The following is a 15,823-nucleotide window of genomic DNA, read 5'->3' on the forward strand; positions in this document are numbered from 1 at the left end:
TAGGATTAGATAGAAATGGTTTAAAAAATTCTATCTTCTCAACTGCATAAAATAAACGTACTGTGACGGCCTCGAGTCTTTGTTTCACGATCAGGATCCTCTTGGGAGAACCTGGGGTGCGGCCGTAGTTTACAACCGGGAAAGAACCTTGTTGAGTCGGTTTAGGACAGATACACACAGGGTCCTGACTTGGCCGTGCTCCACCATTGCGTTTGAGCAGTTCAGACTCCTGCTGGACTAGAAAAATAAATCCACATTAGTTCAAATCAGTATAGCAAACGCATAATGAAATAACTAAGTCAGGAAACTGTAGCATTAAATAAATAAGAAACGGCATAATATATTTCAAATGCTGGGTAATAATAAGACAACATGATTGGAAAATGCAAAATTATTGAATTAAAACCATAAAGAAAAATAATAATTATTTTACAGATAATTCCATGTTGGGCAGTATTATAATTGAGACTTGAAGGCCATGCCTTATCTTGGTCTAGTAAACATAAGAATTTGGATGGGAGCCTAATTTGAAATATGTGTGCATAAAAAATATATATCTAAAAAATCAAAGACATAATATAATAAAATGCAAAAAATAAAAACAATTATTCATAAATCCATTTCCCTAAAACAAAGTGGTGAAAACCATTTCTATACCCCTCCTAAATCGTGGTGTAAGTATAATTTAACATTTTTAAAATTTAAATGCAAACACGTTTCATATTTTTACAATGTAATTATCACTTTAAAAACTTTATAACATCACATCTAACGAAGCACCATAATTTATTAATGCATTCTTTTGTATGAAATATTTACAATTTTTCTGTTTTTCTTCATTAGAGTTCATGTGTGAATAAGTATTTTGATAATTTAATTTGTTTCTTAAATAATTCTTTCCTTGAATTTAATTCCCCAGAGTGGAACAGGTGACTCAAAGGATAAACAATTTTAATGCTGAGGATGGTAAGAAGACAGCACTATGTGTATTGCACTTTATAATTTTTAAGATGTCTCAACATGTATTATCTCATCTAATCATTTAAAATAAGTATATATATGTATATAAAATTTTAAATGTTTGCCTGTATCTACAGAGCAGAAAAATACATAACCATTTAAAGATTTTTTTAATTATATAATTTTAAATGGAAGGCATTTCTAAACATGACATGAAAAGAAATAAAACAAATATTCATAACATGGAATCAAGAGCAGAGCCTTCTGGGATTCTGTAGGTTACTGAATTTACACACTGAAATATCAGTGTGTGTATGTAAATGTTTCTGCAAATAAACCCGTAACTTTTTTTTCTTTTAGTGAGAGAGAAAGAGGGATAGACAGGGACAGACAGACAGGAAGGGAAATAGATGAGAAGCATCAATTCTTCGCTGTGGCACCTTAGTTGCTCATTGATTACTTTCTCATATGTGCCTTGACCAGGAGGCTCCAGCAGAACGAGTGACTCCTTGCTCAAACTAGCAACCTTGGACTCAAGCCAGTGACTTTAGGCTTCAAGCCAGTGACCTTTGGGCTCAAGCCAGTGACCATGGGGTCATGTCTTTGATCCCATGCTCGTCAGCAACCCCACGCTCATCAGCAACCCATGCTCAAGCTGGTGAGCCTGCACTCAAGCTGGATAAGCCGAGCTCAAGCTGGAGACCTTGGCATTTCGAACCTGGGTCCTTAGTGTCCTGGGATGACACTCTATCTACTGCGACAATGCCTGGTCAGGCAAGATCATAACTTTTATCAGATTAGCTATCAGAGGATTGCATAAGTCAGAAAACATTAAAAATTGCCAACATGGCCTGACCAAGTGATGGTGCAGTGGATAGAGCATTGATCTGGGACACTGAGGTTCCAAGTTCAAACCCTGAGGTCACCAGCTTGAGCGCAGGCTCAGCAGCTTGAATGCAGGCTCACTGACTTGAGTGTAGGGTCCCTGGCTTGAGTGTAAGATCATGGAAATAACCCCATGCTTGCTGGCTTGAGCCTAAAGGTCACTCACTGGCTTGAGCCCAAGCCAAAGGTAGCTGGCTTGAGGAAGGGGTCATTGGCTCAGCTGGAGCTGTCTGGTCAATGCACATAGGAGAAGCAATCAATGAACAACTAAAGTGCTGCAACTATAAGTTGATTCTTTACATCTTTCTCCTTTCCTGTCTTTCTGTCTGTCTGTGTCTCTCTCTAGCAATAAATAAATAAAAAGAAGAGTCAATGTAAATATGGACAAATTTGCTGCCTGAACTTTTTAAAAGAGTTTTCATTAAAAAAAAAGCAGTAATCAAAATTAAAAAGCAAATAACAGGTAATTGAGTTTTTCTACCTTTAGCTAAAACAGAGTAAAAGGAACCAGATTTGCCCTCTTGCTTGAAACTACCAAAAAGTGAACAACACATAGAAGAAAGAAATAAAACTACCTTTCTTTACAGATATGATCATATGTGCAGAGCTAAGACAACAGCGAAACAAGTGAAGCATGTAGTGAAAAAAACTGAAGGAGGTATTCACTCTCAGGTCTTAGCCCCTCATTTGTGTAAAAAAAAATCTGAATGGAATCTAAAAACTAAGCCATTAGAACTAATAATTAACTTAGCAAGGATCCAATATACAAGATCAACAAGGTTCCAATCAACATACAGAAATTAGTTGGATTTTTAAATACAAAAAGCAAAAAAACTAACGGAAAAAAAATTAACATTTATGACATAAAAATATAACAGACTTTGGGAAATATCTGATGAAAGATGTGAAATATATGAACACTGGAAATTGGAAAATGCTACTGAGAAAAACAGAAGAACCTAAATAAAGAGATATACTGTGTTCATGGTTGGAATAGTGAATATTGTTAAGATGTCAATTCTCCTCAAAGGATCTGTATAGTCAATGTAATCCCACTCAAAATTCCAGCAGGTTATTTCTGGAGGAATTGTCAAATTTTAAAAATCCTACAATAGACAAAACAACTTTGAAAAAGAACAAAGGGGACTTATCTCACCTGGCTTCAAGTCTTATTATAAAGCTATAATAATCAAGATACTTGGTAATTGGAATAAAAATAAACAAATAGATCAAGAGAATAGAATATAGAGTCCAGTACTTATGAATAAGGTATAAAGACAATTTAGGGAAAAAAGAATAGTCTTTTCAACAAAGAGTACTAAAACATTTGGATATTCATATGTGAGATAAGCAACTGATCCAATCTTTATACCATGTACAAAGAGGAACTCGAAATGAGTGACAAAACTAAACGTAAAATCTAAAACCATAAAACTTCTAGAAGAAAACAAAGGAGAACATTTTTGTAAGCCTGGATTAGCAAAATATTTCTTAGATACAGTATCATACATTAACAAATTAATAATTTTGGATTTCATCAAAATTTCAAACATTTGTTCTTTAAAACTGTTAAGACAATTAGAAGACAAGCAAAAGACTGGTGGAGACATTTGCAAATCAGTACTACTTATAACACAGGAGGTCCAGACCCAGAAAATTGATCTAGTGTTGTTGCAAGATCCCAAAGAAACCACAGGGGGACCAGATGGAGCAGAGGTAGCCTTTAGTACTTACATACAGGGGCAGCACCAGCACTGACAGCAGCAGGTCTATGAAAGCTCCACACCCTGCTGAGGGGAACTCAGTTTTAATAGCTAAGCCCTGCTCAAGCAAAATTCTTTGTCAATAGATAGACAAGGAGGCGGGCAGTGAACAGGGGGAAGGGGGAAAGCATACATGCCATTCTGTGCTGTTTCTCCTTTATAGTATCTAGTGACTCAGATCCTTCGTTCTTAGTAAAATTTCAGCTGCAGTTTTCTTACCCTCTAATGCACAGCTTGAGGCCAGAATTCGAGATCATGGTGCCAGAGACTGGGGTGGGGGAAGGGTCATATCCAGCATCAACCCCACACTTATATATAGAAACCTGACTCTCAAAAATCAATAACCACAAAAGGAGCCGATTTTAAGAAAGGAAAGAGATTTGAACAGATTACTGAAAAATAGATATAGACTGCAAATAAGCATATGAAAGGGGGCTCACCATCATTAGTCATTAAGGATAAACAAATTAAAGCCCCAATGAAATAGCATTGCACTCACATTAGAATGACTAAAATTAGAAAGAGTGCCCATTTTGACTTTAGTAAGGATATAAAAATACTAAAATATTTATACACCACTAGTGGGAATGTTAAAAGATATCAATTTAGAAAACAGCTTGGCAGCTTCTTAAGGTAAGCATACATCTACAATAGGATCTAGCCCTTCTATTCTTAGAATTTTATTTAAGAGAACTGATAGCATATGTCCACACAAAGACTTGTGTATGAATATTCACAGCAGCTTTATTTGTAATAGCTAAAAACTGGATACAACCCAAATGCCCACCAACGGGTAAATGGATAAACAAACTATAATATATCCATACAATGAGACAATACTCAGAAATAAAAAGGTTGAACTATTGGTAAACTCTTAAAACATAGATGAATCTCAAAGTAATTATGAGAGAAAGAAGCCAGACCAAAAAATAGCACATGGAATGTACTGTTTCACTTATATACAATTCTAGAAAATGCAAATTAATTCATAGTGATTACCTGGTGGAAGGGGGAGATAGGGAGAGATCAGAAAGTAAGTTTTAGGGCTGACAGGTATCTTGTTTATGGTCTTGACTGAGGTGATCATAGTCTCACAAGTGTATAAGTATGTCTAGACTTATCAGAATATATATTTTAAATATATGCAAATATACACAGTTCACTGTATATCAATCATATGTCAAAAAAACTACAAAAAAAGGCAAATGATAAACTAGTGATAAAATGGGTTAATGTTCTTTCTTCAATTTGCATTTATTAATTTTAGAGAGAGAGGGAGGGGGTGAGAGAAGAACATCAATCTGTTCCTGTATGAGCCCTGACGGGGACTGAACCCATAAGCTCTGCGTTTCAAGAGGAGACTCTAACCAGCCTAACTAGTATTTGGACAGGTTAATAATCTCAATATGCAGAGTCCCCATAAAAGTCAATAAAAAATGAATAAACCAACCAAAAAATGGGCAAAACATCATTACAGAAAATTAACAAGGAAAAAAACTATGTGGCCAGTAAAAATATGTAAATCTCACTAATAATTAGAGAAGAAATTAGCAAGAAAAATATACAAATTATAAAGTGCTTTTACACATGTTTAACTGATCCACTGTGCCTCAAGATATTTTTTCCTAAGAAGTAAATTCAATAAGGGTAGCCAGGTGTGAAGCATTTTTTTAAATATCGAAAATTTTAAATATCGAAAAACATGTAACAGTAAAACTTGCCACAATAGCTGTTCAAAGAAATTATGATGTATGCATTTAATGTGAGGAAATTTAGCCACTATAATTATGTACAGAAATATAATTATGATGGAAAATTGCTCATAATGTATTATTAATTGGAATAAAAAAGTTTATAATCAATATAATGACTAACACCCTACTTTAAATCAGCACCCCCTGTTCTAAGAGGACAGCCATAAAAACCTGCAGAAATAGCCACACAGCCCTAGTTTCTCAGACACTAGGAACAGAAAGAAGCTGCTTGCTTCTGTTCTTTCCTTCTTCCCCTCCCCCACCTTACACAAACTATTCCTCTATTTGTATAAGATCATACAGATTACTTCACTGTGAAAATAGGTTATAATAAATGATTTCAGAAATTCCTTCAAGCTCTATGCATCTAACATTTTAAAAGTTTCTAAAACACCTTTACACAGGCCACGACTGGAGTAAGATGTTGCCACTAAATAACTGTATTCCTTCACCATTTTGTCTTTGTGCTAAATTAACTTTGTACATCTAAAACTTGGTTTTAATCTAACCTAACATGTTTAAAACGCACAATTTTAACAGTCACAACCCCCATTTTCAAAGAGTTCAGTATAGCAGGCTCTGAGAATTCACGGATACTGACACCCCCAACCTGCACCCCGGGGTCTGAATCTTTTGGAGGTTGATAAGAAATTGCTGCTACTTGATTAGTGGCACAGCAGAGAAATGGACATGATGCTGGGGACACAAAGGTAGCAAATACATCTACTTAAAAGAATGTTTATTAATTAAAATACTTCTAAAGTTTACCTCCATTATCGGGGATTCTAAACTTTAAAGAATGAAGTAAAAATCTTAAAATGCTTTCGGAATTGACAATCCTTTGATTTATATAAGTGCTTTTTTTCAGTGCTTTTGTGTAGCTCCTGGACTTAAACAATTATAAAAATAACATGGTTTCCTCAGGAGATTTTAATCTTCATAGGAGGAAGAATGAAGGAAATAAGATATTTTAATCTAGTGCCCTGTGCTTCTGGATCAAATCCATGGTTTGTTATTATTAATATCTATGTGTACTCATGTTATTGACTTTACAATAAAATACAACTAAAAACAATGTACTCTTCCATTTCCACTATATATTAACAGTAAGACTTCCTTTTAGTTCAATGTTTATTTCTTTTTGTTTAAGATCTGTTCTTATATATAGCCCCGCCACTGCCTACAGTCATTTTATTGAATATTTAACACCTTTACTTACAAGTTATTCTATTTCAAATTACAATATGATTAATGTAAGCTAGCAGGTTTACTTCTGTAGTTTCCCAGAATTCAACAGTTATGCAGCACCCTCCATCTCTTTCTCTAGCACGTGCTATGTGTAGAGAATTTCTGTAGTCTCAATGTTGTTCCCATAAAATTCGTATGTTGAAATTCTAACCACTAAGGTGATGGTATTAGGGGGTGGGTCCTTTGAGGTGTAATTAAATCATGAGAACAGAGCCCTCACAAATGGGATTAATACCCTTAAAAGAGAGGCCCTGAGAGCTCCCTTCCCCCTTCCACCATGGAAAGTTACAGCTAGAAGATGCACTTTATGAACAAGAAAGTGAACTCTTACTGGATACAATTTGGTGATCCCATGATCTTGGACTTCCCAGTACTCTAAGAAATAAAGCCCTATTGTTTATGAGCCATTTGAATGGAGGTAAACAAGAATGATCATGGGACTTACACATTTTTTTATTGTGTTTTACCAGGCCTGACTTGTTGCTGCTTCAGCCAATATAAAGATACTATGCGGATGAATCCAAGAAGTATTGAGTAACACTTCAATTCAAGTAGCCTGGGTATATTTTAGGGCCTGTTAGTAATCTTGTATTCCCTTAACATATTTTATATGTCCAACAGAAATAATGTCACTATAAAAACTGTCCCAAAAGTTACATAAGAAAGTGTAACAGACTCATGTCTCATAGCTAACCAAATGGGAGAGCAACAAATCCATTTGTTGATCAACAAAATATAAGTAAATGGTTTCCAAATTCCCTGAAGTACATGCTATTGTCCTTTCATGGTTTCGTATTCCATTATCAACCCATTACCACACCGCATGCTATTCCACTGAAAGTGCCTAATGTGTCTATTGCCACAAAAAATAGCTAGAATTTCTAAACTGCAGCCTGGGCCGTGAACTGTAACATCTCTAAGCTTTATTTTGCGTTAGTTTCATTTTATCTTTGGGAAAAAAAACTGGATCTCAACTTTAAGATCAAATTGAACAGGTATTATTTAAATTTTAAAGGCGAATAAAACAGATGCAGAAACTCTTACGTTACCTGATCCGGATCAAACAGAAAGTGGCGGCATTTTGTCTAGAACCCCAATACTCTCCCTCTCTGGCCTTTCCTACCACACTGTTGTTTAATTTGCACCTCACCATTCATTCTCCTTTTTGGTGAGCTTTAAAAACCACCAACATAAGCATAAAAAATGCCTGGATGAAGAATTCAGGGCTCTGGTTTATGCTCAAAGCTATGGAAAAGCTAAGTTTTTGAATGCCTTGAATCCTTAAGTGACATAAACTTTCAAATCCAAGTATCTACTAGTGAAGAATATTAAAATAGATGCTTCAGCATATGACCAATATATAGGGTCATTTCTGCAGGTCTTAAAATGTGGCATTTTATTTTTTAATTTATCCTTCGAGGCTAATAACAGATATTTCAAATTCTGACCTACAACCGGTTACTTCTGTTACTGTATAATCTTATGCAAGTATGAAGATAATATTTGAGTTTGCTTTCCAATCATTCATCATTAGTACTTGAAGAATACCACTGAATTATACATAAAATGGTAGATATTAAATTTATTTCAACTATACAGATAGTATGTTATTGAAAAAATACTGTAAAAGTAGTTACATCAAAATTGAATGTTATATAATAAAGAAAATTTGTATTTTGGACTATAGTGAGAATGGCTTAATGCATTATAATTACCCTGAAAATTTGTAAAGGAGTAAACTATTAATAATAATAATATATAGGCAATGTTCCTTTTAATCTTAAGGAGTTCTCCTAAATATTAAAAATGAAAACAAACAACACATTTCGCCCCAGGAATATTTGGCTACATTCCTGATGATGCAGGAAACGCAAAGATTATATAAGTAGCTGTGACAGACAGCTTAATGTTCTAAGAGGACGGGCTCTGGAGTCAGATGGCCAAGAATCAAATGGTAGCTTGACCATGTAACCTTATGCAAATTATTTCATTCTCCCTGTACCGCAGTTTCACCATCTGCAAAATGAGGACAATAAAGCATTTAACTCATGGGGTTTGGGAAGTTCTGTATGAGATAATATATGTAAAATTCTCAGAGGAGTAGGGGACATATACTAAATGCTTGACAGATGTTAGCTACTACTACTATGATTATTAGCCCCAAATCTATTAACTGATCATGCCTTTCACTATATATTTTTTATAAAATTTAAGGGAAAATGCTATTTTATAGAATTTGTAATTTTATTTCAAGTGTTTATTGCACACTAGTAATATATCAGCTACTGTGTTAGATATAGGGCATCATAAACGCCATAGATTTTTGGTCAAAAAGTTGTATAACAAAAATTTTTATAGGAGTCTAAAGGTACAGATTGTCCTAAACTCTGGTAAAGCATGTCACAATGTGAAAAATAAAGCTATTGACAATGACAATAGGTGGTCATTAATGAATCTGAATTCTATAAGTAAAATAACTTTAGTGTTAAAGGTAGATAATTGCTTTTCAGTTTAACTGAAGTTCTCCCAGAGGTTTAATCAACTACTAAGGAAACACAAAGGACTGGAATAGAGCATGGTAACCCGAGTGATTCCTAGGTTTCACAGCCCTGTTCAAACTGGCACATTATAAGTGCTCAATGAAGATATGTCTTGCCTAAGACGATGACTAAAAAGCACTCCAGCGTTAATGCTGACTCAGAGGAGACACTGCCACCTAGTGAAATATTAGGCTTATTACCTGCAACTATCAACGCAGACAACTTCCCAAATTTGACCCTATTTAATACTACATGTATATTCATCATGTGTCACTATTCAGACCAGGTACTATCTTTATAGTAAAAAGATGAATAAGCCACCATATCTGCTTCCTACAAGTTACAGATTATACAAAGAAATCACATACTCCACAAAGACACAGAGTAAATGGCACTGTAGGGAAAAAAAAGTTTACTTATGCAATCAAAAGTTAGTGTTTCAGGAAATTGCTAAAAAGACAGATCAGTGTAGCAAATAAGACCCTGAACTTCAAGTCCAGATAGTGTGGATTCATGTCCTGGCTCCTGTAAAATGGGGTATTACAGAACCTATATAAGATTACTGTGACAAAATAAATATGTATAACGTGCTTAAGACAGTACTAGGAATACAGAAAGTGCTTTGTAAGTATTAGCTATGATTATGGTTGAATGTAGAGCGGGATCCTAGAGACTGAAGTAGATAAATATTGATTAATAACAGAACATCGTCTAGCTTTGTAAATTTAATTCAGTAGAAGCCGTTTCTCTGACTAGTGCTATATTATGGGAATCCTTCAAGTTCATTTTTCGTGGCTCTCTGTGACTAAATTTTGTATTACAAGATGATTAAGCCTTTCAACATCAGGCAAATAAAACTGCCTTCTGAAAGTTAAAATCATATTTCTAACCAAAAAAAGCAAAAAGTCAGTAGAATGAAAGAACCAGAAGACCACAGCCTGAACATATGCTTAACAGGGGAAGATGCTTTCTGACTCTTCACAGATTTTGCTAGAACTGAAAGATGGATGATACATTTAGCTACCATTGTGGTCTCATTCAAGCTTATCTAACTTATTTTTTAAAAAAAGGTTTGCTCCATTTTCCTTAAAAATTACCCAACCCTATCAGCAACTCTGATAAATACTACTTAAAAACCATAGAACTGTTCTGTATCTTCCAAATTCTGTACCATTAAAACATTTACATAAAACTACATGGAAACTTTATTACAGACAAGAGAGTCGGGGCAAGATATTCCCAAACAAAAAATTTTTTTTAAAATATAAAGCTAAATACATCATATATAATAAATATAATTTTCAATAAAATGCTATTTGACTTGATGATTTGGGTCAGTATTTAACAAGTGAACTATTTTAGAGTCTAAAGTAACTTTCATTTTCTTATGGATAGATACCATGCACAAGAATTGTGCTAAATCTTGGATTGCTTGAGATTATGTAACTTCTTCCTAAGCTTCCTCTTTTTAAAAACAAGCAGAACACACTAATAAATTCAATTAAAAAAAAGCAGCAAAGAGTTAAGAAATGTGTTAAAAACATTTTAAGTTTTCATTTGTTTGTATAGGTGCATTAGAATATCAAAAATTATGTTCTAACTACATTGCAAAAATCATTTTAATTTCATGTGCATCATTTGATAATTTCTAAAACACTTTGAACTTGTTCCTTTTCCATGTTAAGACAGCATGGATATTGCATGTTCTTAAGTTTATATATTTATTTTCTAATACAACTGACCTAAAACAATATACACTCTAATAAATAAAATGAAAAGGTTGCCAAAAGAAAAAATAAAAGAGGAAAAAAATACCTTTCCAATTCTATTCCATATATAGATACTTATCAGCCTAGGAAAACATAAGTTCCCATAAAGTCAAGTATGAACTAGTTGGGTGAGCATGATAACAACCTATTTTACCTTTCTTTCTTTGTTTTAATCTAGTGCTTCTTAATTTACAAAGTACTTTCACAGTCCCCATCTCATAGTATCTTCACAAATAACTCTTAGGTAGCAAAGGTATTAGAAGTAGTAGCACCATTTATTGGATAAGAAAACAGATCTTCAGGAGGCCAGGGTTCTTGTGCAAGGTCATCAAAAAACCAGAACAGAGCCTAAAACCCATGTGTTTGCACTCCTAAAACACTGCTCTTTCTACTTACGACTCCAGAATGAATCTCTCAGTTGAAAACCTATCGTCTAAAAACCATATGGGTAAACCTGACTGGCATAATCTAATGATGAAATCCTCTATCGATAACCAAAAAAAAAAAAAAAAAAAGAGTAGTACTTTAACTTGCATTTGTAGTGAAAATTTCAAGAGCCTAAAGAGCAAATTAGAAACTGCATGAAGACTGTTGTGAAACCTCGAATTCTGAGGAAATAACTGTGCTGCCTATTTCCTATATAACAGTTTCAATTATAAAGTCCTTAGGTATAATTCTCCTTTATGTGGAGATTTAGGGAAGGGGTGGGGGGTAGAAAGAGAGACCTGTTCCAGGATACATGCTTTAACTAAACACCAGGTTTAGACATTGGATGACCTGGCTTTCCCATAATCTGGCAGTGTTTTATTTGCTTGTAACAGTAAATGGCATTGTGTGGTTTAACAATTCTACCATTAGTAATAGTGTTCTATAAATTTAAACATGTGTTAGAGAAATTCATTAGTTCTTCTCAATAAGGTTCTTTAAAATAAGGCAAGTCTCAATTTTACACATTTTCTAATATAATTTTCCTGAGAAGAAATAGTAAAATCCATACTATGATCAAGAAATTAAGATTCAGAACGTAACTCAATTGTTTAATTATTTAGCACTTATTACATCATTAACCAATTTGATCTGTATTAACGCAACAAAATCATTCACATTAAATTAAAACATTTTGTCCAAAGTTCCACATTAATACTACATATATATGCATATTTGTATTATATACTTATGCTTTTATGACACTGTGTGTAAGCTATCCTAGTTAAGCTCAGCAAAAACAGTGAGTGACACATGACACCCTAAACAAATCAAGAAATGAATAAAGTTTTTAATAAATGAAAAAAAATGAATTGCAATTTTGAGTGACAGCTCCATTAGTACAATGCTGAATAATGAAATAATAATATCAGGATCGAACTTAAGGAAATATATGAAAAACAGCATAAATCCATATATCCTAAGAATGCCATACTGTTCCTGAAAAACATGTCCAGTCCTTTTTTTTTTACTGAGACAGAGAGTCAGAGAGAGGGATAGATAGGGACAGACAGACAGGAATGGAAAGAGATGAGAAGCATCAATCATCAGCTTTTCGTTGTGGCACCTTAGCTGTTCATTGATTGCTTTCTCATATGTGCCTTGACCATGGGGATATAGAAGACCGAGTAAACCCTTGCTCAAGCCATCAACCTTGGGTCCAAGCTGGTGAGCTTTTGCTCAAACCAGATGAGCCTGCACTCAAGCTGGTGACATCAGGGTCTTGAACCTGGGTCCTCCACATCCCAGTCCGACGCTCTATCCATTGCACCACCGCTTGGTCAGGCAAACATGTCCAGTCTTTATTTCCTTATTTCTTAGAATGACAGAACTGTGTAATTTTAGAGTTGAAAAATTCTGGGTTTTGCTTACATTAACATTAATTTTTTCCTTCTTTTCATTTTAAGACATGCTCAAAACTACAACTTATTAAAACTATGTGCTTCAGTAAAAAACAAAAACATGGACTAAGAAATTAACTCATTTAACAGATACATTAAAAATCTGTATTTATTAAGTGTTATTTACCTTATATTTAGTTAACATTCCCAAATAATATTAGGTGTATTTTGTTTACTAAACTGACTTACAAAGAAAGTGAAGACTACCTTTCTATAATTACAATGTAAGGTCACAACTATTATGTTTACTTCAGCCGACATTTAAATTTCAGAAGAATAGTGCTTATGGAAAAATGTTATAATATAATAATGACATAATCTAGTTAATCCTCTTGGCCCTTACAAATATATTTCAGAGAGCTTTGGTAATATTAAGGATGATGATTATCACAGAGTTCATGATTCCTGGTTCAGTCTAAATGTAAAGGTTACTCTAAATATTCTCTACTTATCAAGCAGTGGACTTACCATTGTGATCATAGTTATACAGAACAATTGGCTCATTCTGTCCAAATGCACAAAATGCAACCATATCTTCAAATGGATGATAAGAAATGTCTCGAATGGGTGACTTGAATGGCAGGTTAGAATATACTGCTACTTGTTCTCCTAAATAAGACAAGACAGTCAAGAATTTTTCTTGTTATTTCTCATTAGAAGATTGTTCTACAACTTATCAAAAACATTTATAGGAAGTAATCATGAGGCTCACAATATTTACACAAAAACCTTAAATACTTATAAATATTTGTGTACTACTGCATTAAATAATTATCTTTATTTTTCATTCTGCTGACTCTCCTCTTTCTACTTCTCAATCCAAACTCTTCAATGAGGTTTTCAAGACACAAAACAGAGTTTAGAAGTAGAGAGGTACCTAACTCTGAGATCTGACAGGACTGAGCAATGGCCACCTAACCGAGGACCCCAGAGGGAACCAGGGAGGAGCTGCAGAATTCTAAAGCTTAAGAAACTCTCTGGCTGGGCAAAGGTTGATGGGAACTGATTTTTTTTCCAGAAGCTGTTTGAGGTACCATCTGCTTTAAAAATACATATGCTTACTAATGCCTACAAGGGGCCTACAGCAGAAGTCTAAGAAACCTATGAAAAGTCAAACTCAGAAAGCAAAAACTCTACATCCATTTATTGAAGGGGAAAAGAGACAACATTTTTGAATTGATGCAAAAGTATCAAAACCCAGAAAGGAAAAAAAATAACCAAAAACCTAAATGAACTCACTATGTCTAAAGAGAAGACCAAGAGAATAAACAACGGGTAATTAATACTGTTCATAAAGAAAATATACAGTGAATTTTATAAAATTCTCTCAATTTATTGCTAAAATGGTTCATGTAGTTGTAGCTTTTTTGTTGAAAAGCAAAAGTAAGGCACAAATGAACTGCCCCAATGTATAGTTTATTTTACTGGAAAGGAATTAAATTATAGTAATTCAGGTAAATTGATATGAGTTTTACACATCAAAAACTTTGATGGGAATGTTTCTAATGAAAATATATTGCAGATGTTTCACCACTTGTATACCTAGTTATATTTGAAATTTAGCTTGTAACATTTGTATTTTACATTACAGTCCTCATTTAATACTTCTCTAAGATCCATAATATGTCATTACAGACAAGGAAATAAACCTTAAATTATAATCTGAAATTTGAAATCCATGAATATATCAAAATAATAATGAACAGAATTTAATATAAATTTAGACTGTAGCTGATTTCCATTATCAGCATTTCGATTCTGAAAAACATAATCAAGGACATGCCATCAGAATTTCCTTGAAAATTATTTCATAAAGTGGTAGTTTTCACACTTCTTCAGAAACAAAAACAAAAAAATTTTTTTTGAAGATCAATGAAATATTTACCTGTTTCTGGGTTCCAGACATATACCAGCCCTTCCTCACTTCCAGCAAAGAGAAAAGTCCCACATGGTGTGAAAGTGCTATGAATCTTCTCCTGATAATTTGCTGCTCCTACAAATTTCTTTGCTGCTAATCTATAAACAAAAAGGTTTTTACAAATGTAAAATCTATGTGGTAAAAACTTTTAAATAGTTCATTTGCTTTTAGCAAATAATTTTTGAAAATCTATCATGTGGGAAACAGTCCATGCTGGATGCAGAATACAGAAGAGAGAGCGCCAGGGCTCAGGGAGTTTATGAGTGGGAAAGAGAAACAAGGCATCGGCGTGAAACAGAAAGTGGATACAGAAAGTGCCACAGAGAAGAAAAGAGAGGGTACTTTGCAGATCAGGGAATAAAAGTCATTTCCAGCTCTGACGGGAGGCTACTATATGGAAGTAGCATTTTTCTTTTCTCATGTGATAAAGTTTTAGAATCACACTTGATCCTTGCAGAAATATTAGACAGGGCATATTATTAAATATGATATACAGCCTTCTAGGCTTTTTGCTTATGAAAAATAGCGAACACTTTCAATGCTTGCTAAATGCCAGTTATCCCTGGTTAAGAGAGAGGATATTACCTACACTGCTCTGTTATCTGCTCTTTCCAGTCAACAAAAAAATCACAAGTAATGGCCCTCCATGTCAGAACACATAGACTATGCATTATCATTTAAATAGGCATATGTTATATTGTTGTCGAATGTATCTTAAGAAATTTTCTTTTGCTCTTCAACACATGGTTTCCAGCTTTCCCTTACCATGAATGTGATTATTATGAACAATCTTGTACATATGGATATATATTTTACACTGTTTTTATTTCTATTTAATGTATTGCAGTGAAGCTGGTTAATTATATTTGGTAAGTTTCAAGTACACAATTCTCTCACAGATCATCTGCATACTCCATTGTGTGCTCACCAGCCAAAGCCTAGTCACTACATATTTGACTTCTCCTTCATCCCCTATCCCCTTCTTTTCTGGAAGTAATCATACTGTTGTCTATTTTTTTTGCACTATTTCATATTATCTTAACATAAACTCTCAGACCTGAGGTTACCGAGCTAATATTTCTGCAGTCCTTGCCCCACGC

General features: G+C 34.0%; 1 protein-coding gene across 1 annotated transcript in view; it reads right to left on the reverse strand.

Moving 5' to 3' along the window:
- AHI1 (Abelson helper integration site 1) overlaps positions 1–15,823 on the reverse strand; it is a 213,661-nt gene that overhangs the window by 153,441 nt on the left and 44,397 nt on the right. Inside the window, exons 14-16 of the mRNA XM_066248439.1 lie at positions 14,691–14,821; positions 13,274–13,414; positions 62–237 (exon numbers count right to left, since the gene is read on the reverse strand). Coding sequence (XP_066104536.1) covers positions 62–237; positions 13,274–13,414; positions 14,691–14,821 — 448 coding nt within the window. The remainder of the gene's footprint in view (positions 1–61; positions 238–13,273; positions 13,415–14,690; positions 14,822–15,823) is intronic.

Source organism: Saccopteryx bilineata, chromosome 12, assembly GCF_036850765.1.
Source record: "Saccopteryx bilineata isolate mSacBil1 chromosome 12, mSacBil1_pri_phased_curated, whole genome shotgun sequence".
Lineage (NCBI taxonomy): Eukaryota > Metazoa > Chordata > Mammalia > Chiroptera > Emballonuridae > Saccopteryx > Saccopteryx bilineata.